Genomic DNA, 22128 nt, shown 5'->3' on the forward strand with positions numbered 1-22128 from the left:
AAGCAGACCTTTTGCTACATAGAAGAATACAGTCCACACTAGTTTATTTACTCAAGTTTGGAGACGTTGCATCTGCTGTGTTGGCAAGGCATTAACAATTTCTAGGATTGTAAGAAATGATACATTTATATTATATCCTCTCTCATACTTAGTAGCGTTTTCTCTTAAACATTTACAAGATCTACAGTTCAGCTGGGAGGCAATACTACATTCAAAATAAATACAGTCATACCTCGGTTTAAGTCCGCTGCGGTTTGAGTACTCTCTGTTTGAGTACTCTGCGGACCCAGAAGTCTTTACTTCCAGGTTCCGCGGTGCGCGCATGTGCATTTAAGTACTTTTCGGGGAGCAACCAGCTCCCCAGAACCAATTGTGAACTTAAACTGAGGTACCACTGTAACAGTTTTGTGCAGCAATTTTCTAGTATTCTACAACTTTCATAGGTAACAACATCTCTTAAAATACCCCTATTTAAAATCATATTTTCATCCTACATATAAAACACAGGTATACAGTGAAGAACCTCAAGCATGCCTACAGAGGCTTATATTCGCTTAAACAGAGCTAGGGTGAAATACTAACATCCCAGTGCACTTTTTATTTCAGATTTTACCGAAAAGTAGACATACAACCTACTGTTGGTTTCCCTGCCTTCTGTCCCAATAAGCATCAGTCCCAATAAGCATCAGTCTACACTGGATTTCTCCTTTCCAAAGTACCCCCCCCCCCAACTAATATTTGCATACTGTACTAATACTGTAGAAAATCCAACTTATTTAAAAGAAAACACCATTATGACCTCTAAAAGTAAAAGCACACCATATTTTGTTTTAATGGATTCATAGTAGGCCCCCCATTCTCATCTAAGAAAACTCACTTCTCTAACTATGATCTTTATATTGTATGTAATTTATATTGCATTTTGCTATACTGTATCTTGCAGCGACCTTAAAATCTCATCCCTGTCATATTTTAAAAGGAAGGTGTTCTGGCCATTTAACCCTGTTACAAAGTGTATCAAAGAACCAAGACTAATAAACAAACAAAACAAAGCTGGCACATTCAAAAATCTCCATTCGAAGTAGAAGAATGACTAGGAATCCAGTATTATTCATCTATATTTCAGCATTTTAAACACAACAGAAATGCTTTCCCAGTCACTAGGCAGATGATGAATCATAAAAATGCAATAAATAACTCCAAGGCCAAGGCAGGCATAGCAAGCTAGCAGCTGGAGGAAAAAACATTTTACTTTCTCCACCCTCCTCTTTTGCATGCTCCATTATGCTCCTCATGAGCTCCTTTGCTGACCATGAGGAGAAAGGGAGGAAGACTGTGGTGTGGCAGGTAAGAGGGCAGCACATTCCAAAGATGAAGGTTGGGGGGGGGGCATCCTACATAATTCATGCTCTCTCTTGCCCTTTAATAGCACCTCAGGTAGTTCAGCGAGTTCACAAGCATTAAAGTAAAGGGACCCCTGACCATTAGGTCCAGTCGTGACCGACTCTGGGGTTGCGGTACTCATCCCCTCATCTCGATCTTGCGTGGATTCAAACCGCCGACCTTCTGATCGGCAAGCTTAGGCTCTGTGATTTAACCCACAGCGCCACCTGCAGCTCAGGTAGTTCAGTGAGTTCACAAGCATTAGGCAAGTCTAAACCACAGCTCCCAGCTCCTGCCAACCTAGCAGTTCAACAGTCAGGGGTCCCTTTACCTTTACCTTACATAAGTTACTGTGTCCCTTACTACGTACTACAAGCTTGCCAATTGGCAGAAAGACGTTCATATCTGCACTTCAGTCCCTGTTCACATAGAAAAAGCTGGCCTTGATGTTAAAGGGGGAGCTGCGTGAGATTCAACTGACTGTGGCTGCTCTGTGCAACAGAATGCCTTCAGAAAAAGTTAAGTTTATAAAATCCCTGAAAGGAGTCATACAGCCAAAGCAAGCTAACAAGTAAAGATGCAAGCTGTTCACGCTACAAGCAAGATGCAGTACTCAGAGCAACCGCTCTGGCCAAAGTGAGAATTATCTGAATAATTCAAACACGTTGCCAAAATGTTCTACTCTTACCGGTACTCCATGCTAAAGATTAAGACATGCAATACTATTTTAGTGAAAACAACTCATCCAAAATTTAAGAATATTTCATACAACTCCCTTAATTCTTTCCTGTTGAAAACATAAGATGATTTCTGTGCATTTTATAACTATTAGGCCTTTATAAGAATATTATACAGCTATATCCAAAGATCTTAAGGCAAAACCTCAATAAAAATGCACAGACCACTGTAATTAAAAATATATTTCAACCCATCATAAAACTGTAAAAAGGTAGAGGTAAAGGACCCCTGACAGTCTGGGGTTGTGGCGCTTATCTCGCTTTACTGGCTAAGGGACCAAAGTTTATCCACTGGCTAAGGGACCAATGTTTATCCAAAGTTTTTCCGGGTCATGTGGCCAGCATGACTAAGCCGCTTCTGGCAAAACCAGAGCAGCTCATGGAAACACCGTTTACCTTCCCACTGGAGTGGTACCTATTTATCTACTTGCACTTTGACATGCTTTTGAACTGCTAGGTGGGCAGGAGCTGGGACCGAGCAACTCCTGTCGTGGGGATTTGAACCACCGACCTTCCGATCCGCAAGCCCTAGGCTCAGTGGTTTAGACCACAGTGCCACCTGCATCCCTAAAACTGTAGCCATCACTTAATCTGCTAGTTGCTCCCAAAGGACTAGGTAGATAGCCAAGTTTTAAACGGGCATCTAGATGTCAGCAGCATAGTCACCAGCTATATTTCTGAGGCAAGGAGTTTTATAAGTAGGGCATCATCATATCATATCATGCTGGGTATGACACCTAATGGCATGACACCAAGAAAGGCCTCTCTGGCAGATCTTAACATCTGTGCAGGACTCCAAGTATTCAGGTCATTCAGTCATCTGGCTAGATCTGCTTGGCGTTCAGTATCTTCCACACACTGTTTGATGGGTTTTTTGGCTTGCTCGTACCCCATGTCAAGTAGGATCTGTGGGGTGAAACTTAGAGTTGTCATTATGTAGGGATGCCATATGTCCTGATTTTCCAGGACATGACTGGGATTTCAAAGGCAGAATTGACGTCCAGAGTTAATTGCTTTTGGGGGCGTTTTTGTAAAAATAGGGTTTGAAATATGGCAACCAGTGGCGCTGTGGGTTAAACCACTGAGCCTAGGGCTTGCTGATCAGAAGGTCGGCGGTTCGATTCCCTGTGACGGGGTGAGCTCCCGTTGCTTGGTCCCAGCTCCTGCCAACCTAGCAGTTCGAAAGCACGTCAAAATGCAAGTAGATAAATAGGAACCGCTACAGCGGAAAGGTAAACGGTGTTTCCATGTGCTGCTCTGGTTTGCCAGAAGCGGCTTTGTCATGCTGGCCACATGACCTGGAAGCTGTACGCTGGCTCCCTCGGCCAATATTGCGAGATGAGCGCGCAACCCCAGAGTCGGTCACGACTGGACCTAATGGTCAGGGGTCCCTTTACCTTTTTACCATATTTTGCAGTGTAAGGTTGCAGTGTTTAGGACTTTTTCGTCAAGGCCAATAAGAGGTGACATTATAGAAGTTTATAAAAGTATACATGGCATGGAGAAAGTGGAGAAAGCTTTTCTCCCTCTCTCATAACACTGGAACTTGTGGGTCCCCAATGAAGCTGGATGTTGGAAGATTCAGAACAGGATAAAAGGGTGTATTTCTTCATGTAGCACTTTGTTAAGCAATGGAACTCACTCCCTTGGGAGACAATGATGGCCACCAACTTGGAAGGCTTTGAAAGAGGATTGGACAAATTCATTGACGTTAAGGCTATCAATGGCTATGCTCTGTCTCCATGGTCAGAGGTAGTATTGCTTCCAAATACCAGCTGCTGGAAACCACAGGAGAGTGCTATTGTGCTCAAATCCTGCTTGCTGGTTTCCCACAGGCATCTGGGTGGCCACTGTGAGAATAAGATGCTGAACTAGATGGGCCACTGGCCTAATCCAGCAGGAACCTATTACAATCTTGTTGCAATAGATATTATTTTTGTTGTGCAATAACATAACAGGGTAGTCCAGAACAGGGATTGGAAACCTCCAGGCTATAGATGTGGTCTACAACCAGATTTGATCAGGCCCTCTTGGTTTCTTCCAAACCTTAGCAGGAAGCAGCCAAGAGGGAAAGCAGACTTGCTTTTGCTTCAAATATGCAAAAGATAGTCAATGCATTTTGCAGTTGCATGCATGCAATTTTGCAGATGCAATTGCTTTCAACAGCCATAATGCAGGGCTTGCAACATAGCTGTGTGCATTGGCTTTAATTACATCATTCTGCAGGTATTACTGAGTACTTTTTGCCCTTTTTTGCATAGTCAGGATAACTAAAGTGTGTTGGAGCATTTCTATTTGTTTTTTTCAGAAAATAAAAAGTAAAACTTGAATGACGTTTCTAAGAACATTTTTCTAAGAACATATTTCTGTTTTCAGGGGAAATAACTGTTCGTATGTGTGACTATGTGTGGGTCTAGCCCCACCCACTTTTAGAATACAGTTTTCCACTAGAGTAATGCTGTCCTTGGACCAAAAAAGCACAAACACACGAACTCCAGAATACAGAATATTCTCAGTTCTTAACACCAGCACATTGGGGCCAAAACTGGCTAGAAATGAAGCTGCCAGGAATAATCAATTAACTGGTTGGATTAATAGATTAAAAACCTATAGAATGACTAAAAAGGTGTCACATCTGAATAACTGGGCATGCAAGATAAATATTAATATATTGATACAATTATTTCCTGGTGCAAAGTGCCACCTTAGCAAATGTATCCCCCTCTTTGTTTTGTTTTCTTCTGAGATGATTCCCATTATGACACACATATATCACCATCTTAAAAAATATTCTTTTCAGCCATATTTAAATGTATACACAAATTTAACTGATCATTAAATTTTATTTAAACAGGCAATAGTCCTTTTTAAAAATTAAGAGTTTTGATCCATCTGTACTGTGAAAGAGCCAGATTTAAAAGAAATGTTGACATTGGTTTCCAAATGAGCACAGTTGGCTTCAGTTGCTGTGGTTTTTATTTATAGTAGGAAAGCTGTATCATTTGCATCCTGAAGGGCAAATTATCTAAAGATTAGCAGATAGAAGTTGAAGGGGAGAAAAACACCTTTATGCTTCCTTTTACAATCCATCAAATAAAGGAACTAGGATCTGTCATTGCTGCATAAAGGGCACATCAGTGAACAGGTCAATCTTCACTTCTTCTTTTAAGCAGGGAGAGGTATGTGTGTGCATGAGATTAGAATTTTGGCTAATTAATCTACCAACTAAATGCATTATAGCTTTCACTCCTAATAAGCATCTGATATGCATGGAAGCTAAGATACAAACTAAAGCACATTCTAGTTCTGAGCTTCCCCATAATCAGAGGACCAAAACAGATTTCCCCCATAGCTGGCAATGCACTTCCCCCCCCCCCAGAGTTACATACTTTTAATTTGTGGACCTTTTAGCAATGTAAAAATTACACAAGTCTAGAACATACTCCAGTATGAAAAACTAAACACCTACCAATTTGAATTGCTCAGTGATTCCATGCATTATTATTATTTTTCCGCATCATCACACCATGCAATTCATGAGTATGGGTGGTATGTAATTATTAGGCTCCAGGAACGCAGGCCCACTTTGTTTCATTTTTCTTTTCATGTATATGTTCAATCCAGCAGAACCTATTAGAATAGGAAGTCATGAATTCATTCATTTCTCAAAACTGCACTGGGTTATTTAGTACTTTAGGATATCAGTGTGAACATCACTTGAAGAAGGTAAAGTAAATCGCTTAAATAATGCTCTGCAGTTTCCAAATGGTGCTATGGACCTTGATTTAACATCTTTGCTTGCCAATTCTCCCTGCAATCTGTTTTATCAATTTCAGAGCACAGCTTATGCTTGAGCAAGTAAACAGGTTGCACAAATGTGCCAACAATTCTAATTATAGGATTTTTTTAAGTGTACAGTTAGAGCCAGAAACATTGCACAGTACATCACCATCAGCAAATAGTGAATTTAGTTGTTGATATGGCTAGCTGTGGTCTAAAAAACTTTCCAGTGCAATTTCCCTACGATAAGCATATTGTTCTTCATATTTACAAATATGTAACTCTCAGAACAGGAACCTAGAATGTAAGAAGAATTGATGCTTTTGAATTATGGTGCTGGAGGAGACTCTGGAGAGTCCCATGGACTGCAAGAAGATCAAACCTATCCATTCTGAAGGAAATCAGCCCTGAGTGCTCACTGGAAGGACAGATCCTGAAGCTGAGGCTCCAATACTTTGGCCATCTCATGAGAAGAGAAGACTCCCTGGAAAAGACCCTGATGTTGGGAAAGATTGAGGGCACAAGAAGAAGGGGATGGCAGAGGATGAGATGGTTGGACAGTGTTCTCGAAGCTACGAACATGAGTTTGACCAAACCGCGGGAGGCAGTGGAAGACAGGAGTGCCTGGCGTGCTCTGGTCCATGGGGTCACAAAGAGTTGGACATGACTAAACGACTAAACAGCAACAACAACTCTCAGAATGATAAAGAGAAAAGCACACACACAAAAATAATAATAATGCAGAATTTCTGAAAATGTCAAATACTAAAAAGAAATGTGGAGGCTAGAAATTCGGTGGTGGGGCAGAAAAACATCTGTTATCTGGGTTTGATGGAAGTTGTAGTCCAAAACATCTGGAAGGCTGGGTTATACACTTTTGGGAAATGAGTCCATAGTGTAAAGGAATATGGGTGCCAACTTAAATAAAATATTGGGGGAGGGGGAGGTAAGCCTCACCCTGCATAATTGATCACTTGATATAGTGCACATGCACCATTTGAATGGCAATGCCCATCAGCTTGGGGGGGGGGTGAACACCCCTTGGCTCCTAGGGGTTGGCTCCTATGCAAAGGAATGTTTTGGGTGCTCCCAAAGGCTCGTGCAGAGTTTTACTCTTTCTTTCTTTTCATCCTTTCAACAGCAGGTCCCTCTGTCATAACACAAATTAAAAACAAAACAAAGAAAACAATTTCTCTCTTGAGTTTCTTAAAGTGGTTTGCCATGTGGGGTGGGGTTTGTCTTTCAAGAACCACAAAGCCATTTGATTGCATGGAGCTCGTTGCATGATTCACTGGATGTGGCGAAGTGGACTGTGGCCCATGAAAGCTTATGCCATATTAGAGCCAGTGTAGTATAGTGATGAAGAGTGATGGGCTAGGACCCTGGAGACCAGGGTTTAAATCCCTGCTCAGTCACAGTCTCTCAACCCAACCTACCCCACAGGGTTGTTGTGAGGAATAAATGGGCAGAAAGAGAACCATATACGCCAACTAGAGCTTCTTAGAGGAAATGTGGGATATAGATGTAAGTAATAAATAAATAAAGGAGTGCTGATCTTTACTAAGTTTTACCCTGTGATTTGTTATTTGCCTTCAAAGCAGCTGTATATTCTCATTAACAACAGATAGCATTAGAAACACGTAAATATATGTAATAATAGATTTCATTTAAAGGGGCGGTGTGGAACTAGACAACCATCACAATTTCCAATACTGACTGACCTATGCCCTTTGACATCTTTGAAATTAAATTATAAGGTATGCCTTCAGTCTGTGTCAGGAGAGGAAAACTGCCTAACAGCAATGCCATTTAGCCCAAATTCTTGGAGGTTGTTCAGTAACAGGACTTGAACCTATTGCCCAGAGACAGATAGTAGGCATGCTAAATGCAAACGGATGCCATTTCCCCACCACCATCACAAGGGCAGTGTTGTCTTACCTTGGGCCAGGAACACAGGGTGATAATGTCATCTGTGGTTTTGCTACTTTCTCCAGTCAGCAGGTGGAAGCAATCTGGTGAGTTCTCCAGTGACTGCCCATCAACAGTACTACATAACAGCAAACCAATGTTTTTAGGGAACAATCAAGGATGTATGTGTGTGCGCGCGCGCGCGAACCTTTAGGCTGCCTTCCAGAATAGATATCCTCCTTTTATATTTAAGCGGTCTTTGTGTCAATTTTCTAAACTCATTTCTTACTTCAGATGATTATTAAAATTTTATTTATTCTTCACAAAATTAGGAAAAATGGAGACTAAAATATACTTTCATTATGAAAGTATCTAACAAAGCCCCCAAAAAATACCAATTTCAGGGGGCGGGGGTGTAGAATGGTCCTGATCATGAAATGTGAATGTACACCAAGCAGAGACAGATTTGAGGCCCCCAAGTGAGTGTGTGGTCTCTCTCCTCAGCAGAATAGATGCGAATATTTTAGATCTGAAATATTGAAAAAAATAATTTATGAGCATCTTAAATCACACCACACAAATTGAAAAATGCACAGGCAATTTAAAATGGCCACCCAACCATGGAAAGGTGAACCAAAATGTCTTAAACTTGTCATTAAAGAGAAGCAGTTAATTTATTTAATTCTCCTAGAGCAATCCATACAAGACACTGAGTTTGTGACTGCCATGACAACAGAATCCTATCAAGCCTTTGATTCTGCTTTTGTGAGAGCTTCTCTTCAAAGCAGTCCCATTCCCACTGACTTCTGCGAGGCATTGCTTGCTTGGAAAATTGCATCTTTCAATAGGAGGTTGGCTGGCTTATTTACAGAATTCAAATGGACACCCTCTCATGGTAAATTTCCATCTTGATATGTCGTACACTAGCATGCTTACCATTCATATTTTATTTGTATTTTTTTGAACAGCAGGAGACATGAAACTTCGTCTCTTAACCATAGTTAGCATTAACATTAGTGAAGATATTACACTGATAGCTCTGAAAAGAGAAAGGAAAGGAATTCATTGGGGAGGGGAGAAGGAAGGCGCTTATAAACCAACCACACACTTCCCATGTCCCACAGCACTATCTTATATATTTCTACTCAGAAGCAGTTCCTTTGCATTCATTGGAGCTTACTCCCATGTAAGTGTGCTGCTAAACTTTTATTATTATTATTATTATTATTATTATTATTATTATTATTATTATTAATGCACCACTAATCTGACTGGGTTTCCTCACCCACTCTGGGCAGCTTCCAGCAAATTATAAAAACACAGCATCAGATATTGAAAACTACCCTATACAGATCTGCCTTCAAATGTCTTCTAAAAGTTGTATAGTTATCTATCTCCTTGACATCTGATGGAAGGGTGTTCCACAGGGTAGGTGCCACTACTGAGAAGGCCCTCTACCTTGTTTCCTATAATTTCACTTTTTGCAGTGGGGGAACCACCAGAAGGCCCTTGGAGCTGGACCTCGGTGTCTGGGCTGAACAATGGGGTTGGAGATGCTCCTTCAAGTATACAGGGCCAAGGCCGTTTAGGGCTTTAAAGGTCAACATTTTTAATTGTGCTTGGAAACTTATGGGATCCAATGTAGGTCTTTCAGGAGAGGTGTTATATGGTCCCATTGGCCTCTCCCAGTCACCAGTCTAGCTGCTGCATTCTGGATTAATTGTAGTTTCCAAGTCACCTTCAAAGGTAGTAGCCCCACGTAGAGCACATTGCAGTAATCCAAGCGGGAGGTAAACGCATGCACCAGCTGGCTCTGGACACCTGCCCTGGGCACAGAATTTTATTTTTTTCAAATTATCTTTATTAGCATTTTAAACTTGAAATTTCCATTCGTTTCTCCATCTTAAATCATAGTATCATAAAAGCAAACATCAAAAAAGAAAAAAAAGAAAAAAAGAAAAAGAAGAGGAAAAAAGCAAAAAAAAAGAAAAAAGAAAAAACCAATCTAATATTCATAACAGTTTCGTAACTTTGACTTCCCCGCTCCCCCCATCCCGAGCCTAATTATAACCCCTAATTGGCAATTTTCCTGTTAAACAATTCTAAAAATCTAACATTATACCAAACATCAAAATTCCATATAACACATAAAAATTTCTTCTTACTCTGATTATTAATCCTCTAATTATTCCCCTTTAGCCTCTTAATTTTGCTTAAAATATTCTGTAAGATCTAAAATTCTTTCCCCTCAGTTCATAATTAGAACCTAAAAATCCCCTCTCCTCCACCGGATGACAATCCCCTGGATATCCCAACCAACTCCTGTGTACAGTCCATTTCCAAACCATTTAGTCAGTCCTTAAAATACAATAAACCTCTCTTGCCCTGGGCACAGAATTAACCTGCAGGTATGCATTTGTTCTGAGTTCAATGTTATAGTCTGAACCAGGCATCCCCAAACTGTGGCCCATTCAAAATGTTTTGGCCTACAACTCCCATGATCCCTAGCTAGCAGGAGCAATGGTCAGGGAAGATGGGAATTGTAGTCCAAAACATCTGGAGGGCCGAAGTTTGGGGATGCTTGGTCTGAACTTACAGAATGAGCTCCTCTCTCACCCTTATTTATTTCTGACCCAAGACCTCCACTATTACTCAAGAATCTTTAACATAAATTGAAGCAAGTACAATATTACTGAAGCGTTTAAGTAGTAAGTCAATCCTAGCAACAAATAGGAAATGTTGTTCCTGTATGAAAATTTTATATTTTATTATTTTTTATCGCAGAATGTAGCCCCATTCACTTAGCTTATTTACTGATTCCAGATTCTCCTTCTCAAAAAGTATTCTGGAAGGGTTATTTAAAAATAGGTACTTACAATACCAGTATCCCTTTTGCAGAACCAGTCTTTCAGAAAGCTGTATGCAATATGGGTAAGAATTAGTTATTTAAAATAGTAATAATAACCCTTACCTTCTGTGGTGGATGACTCTTGCTCTGAAAAGCATGGTCAAATTCAAAGGGTTCAGGGTCTCAGAACAGACTAAATTTCATAAAATCATACACTGACTTTACTAAAACAAGACTCAACAAAGAGAGGAAAAACTCCAAATATTTACACAGATTAAAACAGCTCAGAAGGTTTTTTTTAAAAACACTAACTTATTCAGCTAATTAACATAAACCCTTGCACTTAAATCTCAGTAGGCTGAGCAATGGAAGAAGATGCTGCCAAACGCCCCAAGAGACACTGACCTTGGCTGGTTAGCTGCCGAGAGCTCCCACCAATCCAGGTTTTATGGGAACATAGACCATGGGCGTTCACCTCTTCCAACCAATTACCTTGTGACACCGGTCTTGGAAGCCTTAACGGGAGGCAGCTTTATGTAAGCTCATTATTTCTGAGGTTCTAACCCATTCCCATAAACCAGACTTAAAGGGGTGATACCACCACACCTTCAGAACTTCACAACAACCCACCCCCCAACAGCAAGATACAAATTCTGGAATGCAAAACCATGTGAACTACATGAGCAGTAGTCTTGTTTTATAGTCCTGAGCAGTATAAAGACTATTTGTTGTCAAAATAGATGTGTTTTAATTTGTCCCAATAACCAAATGGTATGCATGCTTGTTCAGGAAACAATTATTTAAAATCAACCCTTTTTCTTGGCGATTTCAATCATGTTTTAGTCAATACAAACTTGGCTGTGTGGCATATCTAAAGGCAGTTAAAATAAGAATGAGATGAAATAATATATTGAAGTCAGTCGCAAATGCACTATAAGGCACCATTGGCAAGCTTCAAAGTTTTGAGTTTTGCATACTAGATGCAAGTAAAACAAGCATTGCTACAGAGCACTTTGTAGCAATAGCAGATAGCATGGCTGGGTGGAGGCACTTGCGGAAGGACGAGGTGGAAGGGAAGGAGGTGTGGTGCAAACACAGTGGCAGGGGGTGCCAGATTAGCTCAGGCTTGTGCATTTTCACCATGTCCCTGCTGCCTCGCCTCTCCCATTTCTGGTAAGCAGCAGTGACTCACCTACCAGGAGGTCAAGGAAGCACTTGTGTCCACTTCTGCTCTCCAGTGCACTGTGGAAAATCCTAATCTGCACAGATTTTTTTTCCGAAGAAAACTCACATCACTGATTGAGCATGACCCACATTCCATACTGAAGCCAAGAGTTACAGACATGGCAAAGAGAAGCAAAACCATTATTATTTTTAAGCAATGTAATTCTGCAAGCTGAAGTTACCTCAAAAATTGGTTATTTATATCCTGCACGTTACATGAAAGAGGTGAAAGATGCTTATTTGCAAGAAATTGTTTCTCTAAAGGAATGAATATTTTGTAAACAGTAAGTCCGCCTTTAATTGGTATGGAGAGGGGAAACACACACCACCATTGTGCTGCGCAAGCAACACAAAGCTTCGAACTCAAGCGCAACAAACACAAAAGCATAAAACAATTCCAGTCCCCATCATACATACAAACTCACACCTGGGAACATTCTATCGGATCCAACCATGCCATTTCATTTGTGCATCACATTTCTGATCTACTATCAATGGGCCACATACGTTACTAATTTGCTCCTGAGTCCTTTTCAGTCTTTGCAATTCTGGTGTGTCAGTTACAATGCTGAAACCTCTTCCTTTGCTTTCCTCAAAGTCACGTTTGTATTTGACCTATCAAACAGAAAAACAGAGAAACATTATTATCACTATATACTATGCCACCAAATGAAGCTTTGGGTGAACAAAATGCTGCCAACACCTTAGCACAGGCATCCCCAAACTTCGGCCCTCCAGATGTTTTGGACTACAATTCCCATCTTCCCTGACCACTGGTCCTGCTAGCTAGGGATCATGGGAATTGTAGGCCAAAACATCTGGAGGGCCGCAGTTTGGGGATGCCTGCCTTAGCACATCTACTTTCATTTAATCAACAGAACAGTTTTACTGCAGGCATTCTTAGCTCGCAGAGCTGGTTGATCATGAAGAAGGGCAAAATAAACGATGACCATATCATGCCATCTGCATACCACAAAAGTCATCTAAATGTCTCTAGCTGGTCATGGCGATATTTTGGGTCTAGAAAGGGCACCTGAAGCCATTCATGTCTTACTAGATACTATGGTAAAGCACGGGATGCGGGTGGTGCTGTGGTCTAAACCACAGAGCCTAGGGCTTGCTGATCAGAAGGTCGGCATTTCGAATCCCCACGAAAGGGTGAGCTCCCGTTGTTTGGTCCCAGCCCCTGCCAACCTAGCAGTTCGAAAGCACATCAAAGTGCAAGTAGATAAATAGGTACTGCTCCGGCGGGAAGGTAAATGGCGTTTCCGTGCGCTGCTCTGGTTCGCCAGAAGCGGCTTAGTTATGCTGGCCACATGACCTGGAAACTGCCTACGGACAAATGCTGGCTCCCTCGGCCTATAGAGCGAATTGAGTGCGTAACCCCAGAGTCGTCCGCGACTGGACCTAACGGTCAGGGGTACCTTTACCTTTACCTTTACCTTATGGTAAAGCACAGTATTTACTTCTTCCAGTCCTCCCAACTATGCTAGATTTCAACCAATATTGGTCTGAGTCAACAGCATGCATCTCGATATACACTGTCCAAAGTGGCATAGTTGCTAAACCAAGGTTTGGCTTAACATACTGTCTGAAACTAAGTTCATGGTTAAGCTCCCTCCTTCTTAACTATGAGATAAAAGAACCAAGGAGGAGCAGAGCAGCTGCAATCTCCTCCCCAGGAATCCATGCCTTCATGCTAAGCCATGGTTTGGAGTAGTATTTTAAGCAAATTTTAAGCAAAGGGGTTTGTATAACCCAGTACTTGCATATCCGATAAAGCTCCTCTAAATGAGTTCTGTGAGCTGAAAACCTCACACCAACAGAAAACAATATTGTAAAAAAAAATGGCACCTCCCTACTATAAAGTCCATTTATGTTAAAGACAAAAGGCTGAAGCATTTTTGAATAATCAAAAGCAATGAGTTTGCCCATAACTTGTGGCTCCTTCGTTCACTTTTCTTGGCATTTATTACATATAAATGTAATAAAAAAATAACATTATTTTTATTACATTTATATACTGCCATTCAGTCGTATATAAAGGCCCTTTCATTGCAGGAAAGTTTACAGTCAACAGAAAAATACATAACAGAATAACAAACAAAACAACAAACACCACCCCACACACACAGTTTAAGAACACACAGATTGTTTAATTAGCCAAAGGGCTAGAAGAGGAATGTTTTCACCTGGCTCTAAACATATTTCCAGCTCTTGCTTTGCACTTGTGGTACATTGTTTGCATCAGCCTCACATATTCTGTGGGGGAGGCACCTTTTTCTTGAATTTAAATTCCACCCTTGTATGCAAAATATTATTAACAAAATATATGCACTACAGTCACTAAGTAAACTGATTATTTAAATTTTTAAAAAACCTACAGCTGCCTCAATAATCACAGAAGATAATATGATGCATCACCACCAAATGGTCAAGAAGTGGGAGGTTCTGTATCATGTAGTTAACTGGGCAAATCTCCCTGTAAATGTTTCTGTGGCCATCTGCAAGGGTTTTGTTGGATACAAATGGGAAGCTGTGAACATTCAATAATTAAGTGCTTCGCAGTTAAAGGATGGGGTAGGTTCAAATTCTTTAAAATATAGAAGCAACAGTAATTAGTGGTTGTACAGCATTGCCTCATTTTTCTATGATTTTTGAAAAGGTCAAACAAAAATAAAGAAGTATGATGACAAAGGTTGATACAGCCGAAATCTATCTGGAACGGTGTATTAAAAAACCTGATATCTGAAAAGGCCAGGATAAAGAATTTTGAAGACAGAAAATGACACTTCTTTTTACCTTGCGCATTTCCAAAATACCAAAAGGTAAGCATATAAGATGTTTATATAACTCAAGGCTTTGAACCCATAGTCATTTAGTGTTACACATACAAGCCTTGAACTTATGTACATCCCCTTCTCCTGCTTCTGCACATCTACAAGGAAGAGACTGGAAGCATTCATTTATGTTGACAATAAACCATAGTTTATAGTTGTGTATCTGGAACGGTGGTTAATATTAACTATGGCTTAAGGCAGGCTGGGGAACCTCGAGCCTGTGGGCCAATATTAGCCTGCCAGAGAGTCCAATTTGGCTTGCCAGGCTGTTTTCTTCAAACCACAGCCATTGGCGCATCAGATTGACAGGGCAACCCTAAGCATGTTTATTTACTCATTAGAGATCATGCTTAGGATTGCAGCCAAAGGCAGCCCACAATGCCAAGGTGGAGCGAACTGAGCATCTTTAGTTTGAGCAAAAAAAAGAAATAAAGGTGAAGGTATCGTTTCTGCTATAGTTTAGTTGCAACCTTGTATTCCGTTATATAGTTTTGTTATGGGAAACAAAAAAGGTAACCCCTGGACATGCAACTGAATATAAAATGAAGGGGAAAGGTGGACAAAGCATTTTATCAACAACAAAAAAGACGTGTTTCAATGAACTATATTACTAGAGACACCTAATGTATGCATGCATGTATCTTCATTTCATCATTGCCTAGGCGCGCATGTGCGTGCATGCACACACACTAGTTTATTTAAGGAAAGGGAAATGGTGTGCATTAAGGATTCAGGAATTAAGGACACAAACTTCCATAAAGTATACCTGGAAGGAAAGAAAAAGAATGACAATATAAGGCATAGGCAAACTGGGGATTTTCATACTTTCTCCTGCATTCCAGTGTTATTTTGGATAGCCTATTTACAAACAGTTTGCCTTTTATCTGGTCTCCCTCTCTCGTCACAAACGTCCATGGATAGGAGATAACATATTTGGCACTAGTGACAGACCAGGTGGCATCACTTTCTGTCAACCATCTGTTCTCAGTTTGCTCTTGGTCAAGAGTACCAGTACCAAATGACATTGAAAATGCTATGAATCCATTTTTAAAAAAATCAAAATGTAAAATGCAAATATAACTATTAAAAAAAAAGAAAGAAAGCGGGAACATGGGACCAGTGACAAGACAGAAGATGGCCCTTTGTTATAGTTGTGAGATTGAAGCAGAAAACACTCTCTAGTTTGGTATTTAACAACTTTGTGTTATAGACATGAAGTACTGTGATTTCTGAATAGTGTTCATGCAACCGAGAAAGCAAGAAAGAGCGAAGTTTACATCAAATGTTCTTTCTAAGCAACAATTCTTATTGTCACACATGAAACACTCAAGCATCGTGCCTGATTCAGATAACTGAAGAGATAGCAGCATATCGCCGCAAACGCGAGGTCAGTACATATGTCTTCATCTAAAACAGCCTGAGCAAGCTAATGGCAGTGTCGAACACTGTCCACATGCAAACCTTCAGTTCAAATTGCCTAGAAGTGAAAGATTAAGAGAGTTAACATTTTTTTAAGGGTATCTTGAATAAAGCTAAGCTGCTCTGTGTCTTCTCAGGGCCTGGGATGGAAAGCCCATGAATGTCACCAAGAGTTCCATGGTTGAAGACAGGCAGGGTAAGAAATGTCCTAAATAAATATTCTTTGCACAGAGAGGAAACACTTTACCTCACTGTGGCACTGACCGCATTTGGGCATTCGTTGTCAGCTTCAGGCAAGTGCTACAAACCACAGCCACATTCTCCTCCCTCACCACTTCCCTCCTCCCACTGCATGAAGCTTCAGGTCAAATATCCTGGCTTGAATTAAGCCAGAGTTCCCTGTTATGTCTGAACTAGGGAAACCTGGATTAATGTCAGAATATTCTACAGAACTGGATAAATTAGGATAGGCTATTGCACATTAGTTTGAAATACACTTCCATTCCATTGGGTGGAAAAGCACAGGCTTCTATTCCACAACACATGGCTTTAATCTGAAGCATAATAAAGGGCTGAGATTAATAATATGCATGAATGGAATACAGGAAGCATAAATCACACTTCTTGTGTTTCCACTTTTGATTAGCATCGGAAAGGAAGGAACCCCAATCCTATTTCTATCTGAATTACCCAGCAAAGGGACTGGTTTTGAAGTGTTACAGGGTTTCCCTGAAAATATAGGGAAGAATCATTTTGTTTCTGAGATAGTTTTAAAATTTGCCCTCTGTAGACAGTTGCATACTTTCCCCGTATCAAGCTTAGTTAGTTTTATTTTCATGTTTTAAACGTTCAGGTAAACCAAATTATGCATCTTGTAGGTGGATTTTTTTTAAAATGAGCCTCTCAAAATATACAGGAAGTTGTTCAAGTATTCAGACAGTGCTGACCAGGATACTAAAAACTCTACTAGAGCTAAACATCTGCAATAAATGTTCATCATTTCAAAATGAACTAAACACGACAGAACAAGAAATCAATAGCTTTTCAAATCAAACATTTCACAATCTGTTCCAATTAACCTTCATGCTGCAGTAGAATATATTTACCTGACATGCCCCTTTGTTGTTTTGAGCCATGCTTCGGGCCCATTAAGCACTACAAAATTAGGAAGTCTCACCAGATATCATTGTTTGTCATTTATATTAATGACATTCAGATGTCCTGACTTAAAAATTAAGGGGGGGGGAATCAGCTGGGACGTTCATACAGATTGTGTTCACACTCATTTTCAAGTTATAAAAACATGAACTTCCTTAGTGTACATATTTTTAAAGCCTAGAGGAAGTCAGAACCTAAATGAGAAACAACAAAGCAAAAGTTTGACAGACACACAACCTTCAGAGAAGGTGGAGGGGCAAAAATTGTTTAATAGAGAGGAGGGCCATAGCTCAGTGGTAGAGCATTTGCTTTGCATGGAGGGGCCCCCATGTTCAATCTCTGGCAACTCCAGGTAGGAATGGGAGAGACCCCTGTCTGAAATCCTGGGTAGCTGCTGCCATTCAGAGTAGACAATACTGAGCTAGATGGAACAATGGTCAGACTCAATATAAGGAAACTTCCTGTATTATGAGAACACCACTTATTGAACCAAGATAAGACAAACATTCCTCCATCAAGCAGGAAAGAAGAATTTAATTAGAAAGCTAGCTACTGAACCTGACAGATGTTAGGACTGCACACTTAGGTGGAAATAAGCCTCACTGAACTCAGGTTGGACAAACTGAATAGAGTTCTTGATTGCATAGGTCTACACACGCATAACAGCCCCCTTTTGTAAATTCATCTGAACGTGTGAATGACGGGTGTGTGGTCAAAGGAATGTTGTGCTAGCTAGTACAGTCTCAGTCCCCCTTACACACACTGTGAATTGTCGTGAAAGGGCAATCATCCTTCATATAATTTCCTAGGACAATGTTCGATTCAGTTGTGCCATTTTGTTCTTGCCACTTAAGATATTTGGAGCACTTCATACCTCTACCGTTTTTTTGTTGTCAGTAACACCATCTTGGTTCATACCTCACCCTTTGCAAAGATAGTTGCACATAACACCTGAATATTTTGACTAACATTGACAACACCACTAGTGCAGATTAAATGCTGGTATTTTTTAAATTAATTGTAGATTTGGAAGGGGGCTCACAGGGTCATCTAGTCCAACCCCCTGCAATGCAGGAATCTCAGCTGAAGTATCCATGACAGATGAACATCCACCATCTGCTTAAAAACCTCCAGTTTTGCTGCAGGTGTAGTTCTGTACGTTCTCAGGCAGGAAGACGACATGGCACAGGAATTGCAGGTCACTGCAGCAGCTCCCTCATCATCCATGTCTCTTGGTCCTACACACACTGAGACAGCACTCTGGGTTCCCCCCCCCCAAACTCCCCCACTAAACAGCCACTAATTCATCATCTGTAATTAACCAAATTTATTAATGTTTTTTTTCCACTGTCCCTACTCTGAGTAAAACTTAGTTGAATACCATCCTGTGCCTCATTAAGATAATATTCTCTGCAAGGCTAAAAAAAGGAACACTACAAAAGATGATTTAGATAGATTACCACACATAAACTTATTTCGCTGCCTTTAGTGAACATATGAAAGTTCTCGAACATCTGTGTGCCATCTTTTCCCCCTGCTCTACTCGAATTCCTTGTAAAACAAAACAAAACCTTTCACTAGGATGCAACTAGTGTTCATGACGAGTTGCATCCTAGTCAAAGGAATAAGCAACTCAGGCTGTACTTTGAGATTTACAGGACTTGATCAAAGAGTAATGCAGATGTGAAATTTAGATTGTGTTAGGCAATGAAGCAGTTTCTGCATGATGCATAAAAAGCAGTAAATTATTTATGAGCCTAGTACAACAAATCATTAAAAATTAAACTGCAACTGATGCTATAGGTGAAATAATTGAATAAACAAGTAAACTTTTATACATGCATACAAATATGCAGGCAGGCAGCAGTTAGGAGTCATTAAGGCAACCTTTGCCCAGTTGTTGTTCTCCACAGTTACCATGGCTGTGCTGGCTGCAACTGACGGGAGTTGTATTTCCAAACAACTGGAGGGTGCCTGGTTGGGGAAGGCTGAATTAGAGTGAACAGAAGGCCTTCCCTCTTCACTTGGTGCAAGTTACTTGCACTCTTGAGCATGAGTAACTTGTATCAAGGCAAGAGGCAGGCGTTCTGTTTTAATGAAGTGTAGCAAGTGCCCACTTTGGCCACACATTCACAGGAAACAATGTAAGATGTGAACTAAATGATCACAGATTTAGGCAGACCGTGATTCTCTTGCTCAGGGCAGCACTTTTCATTAGGCCAAAAGCAGTTTGATCATTTTAGTAGCACTCCAAGAAAGCCACATACTGTATTAATGTTTCGCCATACTCCAAATTCTCTAGGGAGCTACCACTGAGAAGGCTCTGTCCATACATCACCATCAGCAAGGCAACTCCCAGTGCAACCAGGTGACCCACAACCAGGCAACCTCCTGCTGAACATTGGACCCAAGGTGGTTGATACTGGAGAAGGTGCTGCTCCTTCCCCCTTCCCATGACACCCCACCAAGAGTGCAATCAGTGGGGCCAAGAAGGGTCAGCAGCAGGAAAGGACCAAGGAAGGCCCTAGCATCCCTCCTCAGGTGGAAAGGCCACTTTTCCCAGGAACTGGAGCACCTGCCACTGGGCAAGTCAAATGGACCTACCCCAAGTAGTCAAACAGTGTTTCCATTATCAAAACAACAAAAAGGGTATCACAAATAATTGAATACAGCTCCACCCCCCAGTAAATTCAAATTCTTATTGCTCATACGGATATGTCTGTCTATCCTGGAACATCAGGATTCCATGTGTGAGAGGAAAAACAGCAATGTGTGTTGTCTGAACTAACCCTTGGTGCTCACAGCATTGCATCTTTATTTTAGAATAATGGATCCCATTATTGCTAAGAATAATGTTCATCGCATGGGCAAAAGAATTCACAGCTTACCTGACTTTGCAATTCACTTTGTTGTTTCAATCGAAGGTTTTCGGGTGTGTCTGCCACTGTAGTAAAGGACTGCTTTGGGTAGTGTCTAGAAGAAGAAAAATAGTAATGGAATTACTTTGGAGGTAAGTACGTTTGGTGCTGGATTTATGCACAAAGTAAGCTACAGCTTAAGGCTGCGGATTATGACAGTCCTCTTTTTTTATAAAAGAAAACCCCCACTAAATTTGAAGTTTTATGTAACTGGTTAAAAAATGAATAGGTTTATTGCAAGATATACTGTATTTTTCATTCCACAAGACACACTTTTTTCCTCCTAAAAAGTAAGAGGAAATGGAGCAAATGTGTGGTCCCTGGAGCCAAATTGCCCAGGGGCCAAAGGCAGAGCGTGCTTTTAAAAAAAAAAGAAAGAAAGAAAGAGCTAAAGGCTAACATGAGGGAAAGAGAGTGTTGAAAGGACCCGCTCAGCAGCTGATTGCAAAAGATCGGGAGGGAGATAAGGGAGCTAGCTGCCCAGGCCTCAATTGTTGTCTGCAGAGAGAGGCTGCTTGTTTCCCCAGCTACATGTGACTGGCTAATTAGATTATCTGTCTGGAAACTGTAGAAATGGGTCCCTTTCCTTTCCTAGAGAAGCTGCAGAACTGTGAGTTGAACCCCATAAAAACAGGATTTTTCCCCTTTGCAAGGTAAGCTCAACAACTTTGAGCTGATCCTCAAAAATGGAGCTTTCCCCCTTTGCAAAAAATATGCACAACTGTGAGCTGCCCCGCCCCCAAAATGGGGCTTTTCCCATTTGCAAAAAAAAAGCTGCACAACTTTGAGCTGATCCTCAAAAAATGGAGCTTTCCCCCTTTGCAAAAGAAGCTTCCTCAAATATTTAAGGGGGGGGCAAAGGGACCTAGGCCTCCAGGAGTTGGCTACTATGCCTAGGACAATTCAAGAAAGCAAAATATTTTTTCTTGTTTTCCTACTCTGAAAAACTAGGTGCGTCTTATGGTCAGGTGCATCCTATGGAGCGGAAAATGCGGGTTTTTTTGGGGGGGTTAGTTAGGTTTTTAGTTGCATCATCACCTATGTATACCGTATATGCAAATATAAAACTACTTTTTCACTGTCCTTTCTGTTAGAATCATACACATTTTGGAGGTAATACTATGGGGCCTCTTAAAATTGACATGGCTTAGAGCAGGCATCCCCAAACTGCAGCCCTCCAGATGTTTTGGCCTACAGCTCCCATGATCCCTAGCTAAGAGGACCAGTGGTCAGGGATGATGGGAATTGTAATCCAAAACATCTGGAGGGCCGAAGTTTGGGGATGCCTGGTTTAGAGCCTCAGCATGTCTGTTATGAGCCTTGTGTTATCAGCTGTGCTTCAGTCTCAAGGGGACTTGCAAACTGAAGTTTCCTTTCCTCAAATTGCATCTTGCCTCCAGTGGTCTCTATAGAGGACTGCAGGGACACTGGCTCCTATGCAGCAGCCTATGATATAGAGCAAACTGTGTATCTGTGCATGAGCAAGAGACTCCAGAGTTCTCAGTTCTTGCAAAGAACACTGCTGCACAGGAGAAAGGAACAGCTAGGGTTGGCCCATATCTTCAAAAATAAAATGTTTATGACTCTTTAGATCTTAGTGTGGTTATTCTTCAATTTCAAACTTGTACAGAACATGAAATGCCCTCATTTAAAAACATGCCCCTTCTTTAGAATACTGATGCAGCATCAATACAATATACACACTTCTTCACTGTGGAATCTATGGATTGTTGCCAGAGGTACAGGACTTGAACAAGAAAGCTCCAACATAACAGTTGCTCAGCCCTTGGGGTTCTCTGGGGAAGTGAGCAGTACAGGGACAGACCTTCCAGTCAAACTAACTGATTCAGATTCTATGACATCTTGAGATTAGAGGAGAGCTATGCTATCGGGCAGGGGAGGCGAGGAGATTT

The 22128-nt window shown here is 40.9% G+C and overlaps 1 protein-coding gene across 2 annotated transcripts in view; it reads right to left on the minus strand.

The window, feature by feature from the left end:
- The window catches only part of NEBL (nebulette), a 146203-nt gene that overhangs the window by 72471 nt on the left and 51604 nt on the right, over positions 1–22128 (minus strand). For both annotated transcript variants that reach the window (XM_035130429.3, XM_035130430.3), the window contains exons 3-4: positions 20186–20270; positions 12388–12495 (exon numbers count right to left, since the gene is read on the minus strand). In XM_035130429.3, coding sequence (XP_034986320.1) covers positions 12388–12495; positions 20186–20270 — 193 coding nt within the window. The remainder of the gene's footprint in view (positions 1–12387; positions 12496–20185; positions 20271–22128) is intronic.

Source organism: Zootoca vivipara, chromosome 11 (genome assembly GCF_965207765.1).
Source record: "Zootoca vivipara chromosome 11, rZooViv2.hap1.1, whole genome shotgun sequence".
Lineage (NCBI taxonomy): Eukaryota > Metazoa > Chordata > Lepidosauria > Squamata > Lacertidae > Zootoca > Zootoca vivipara.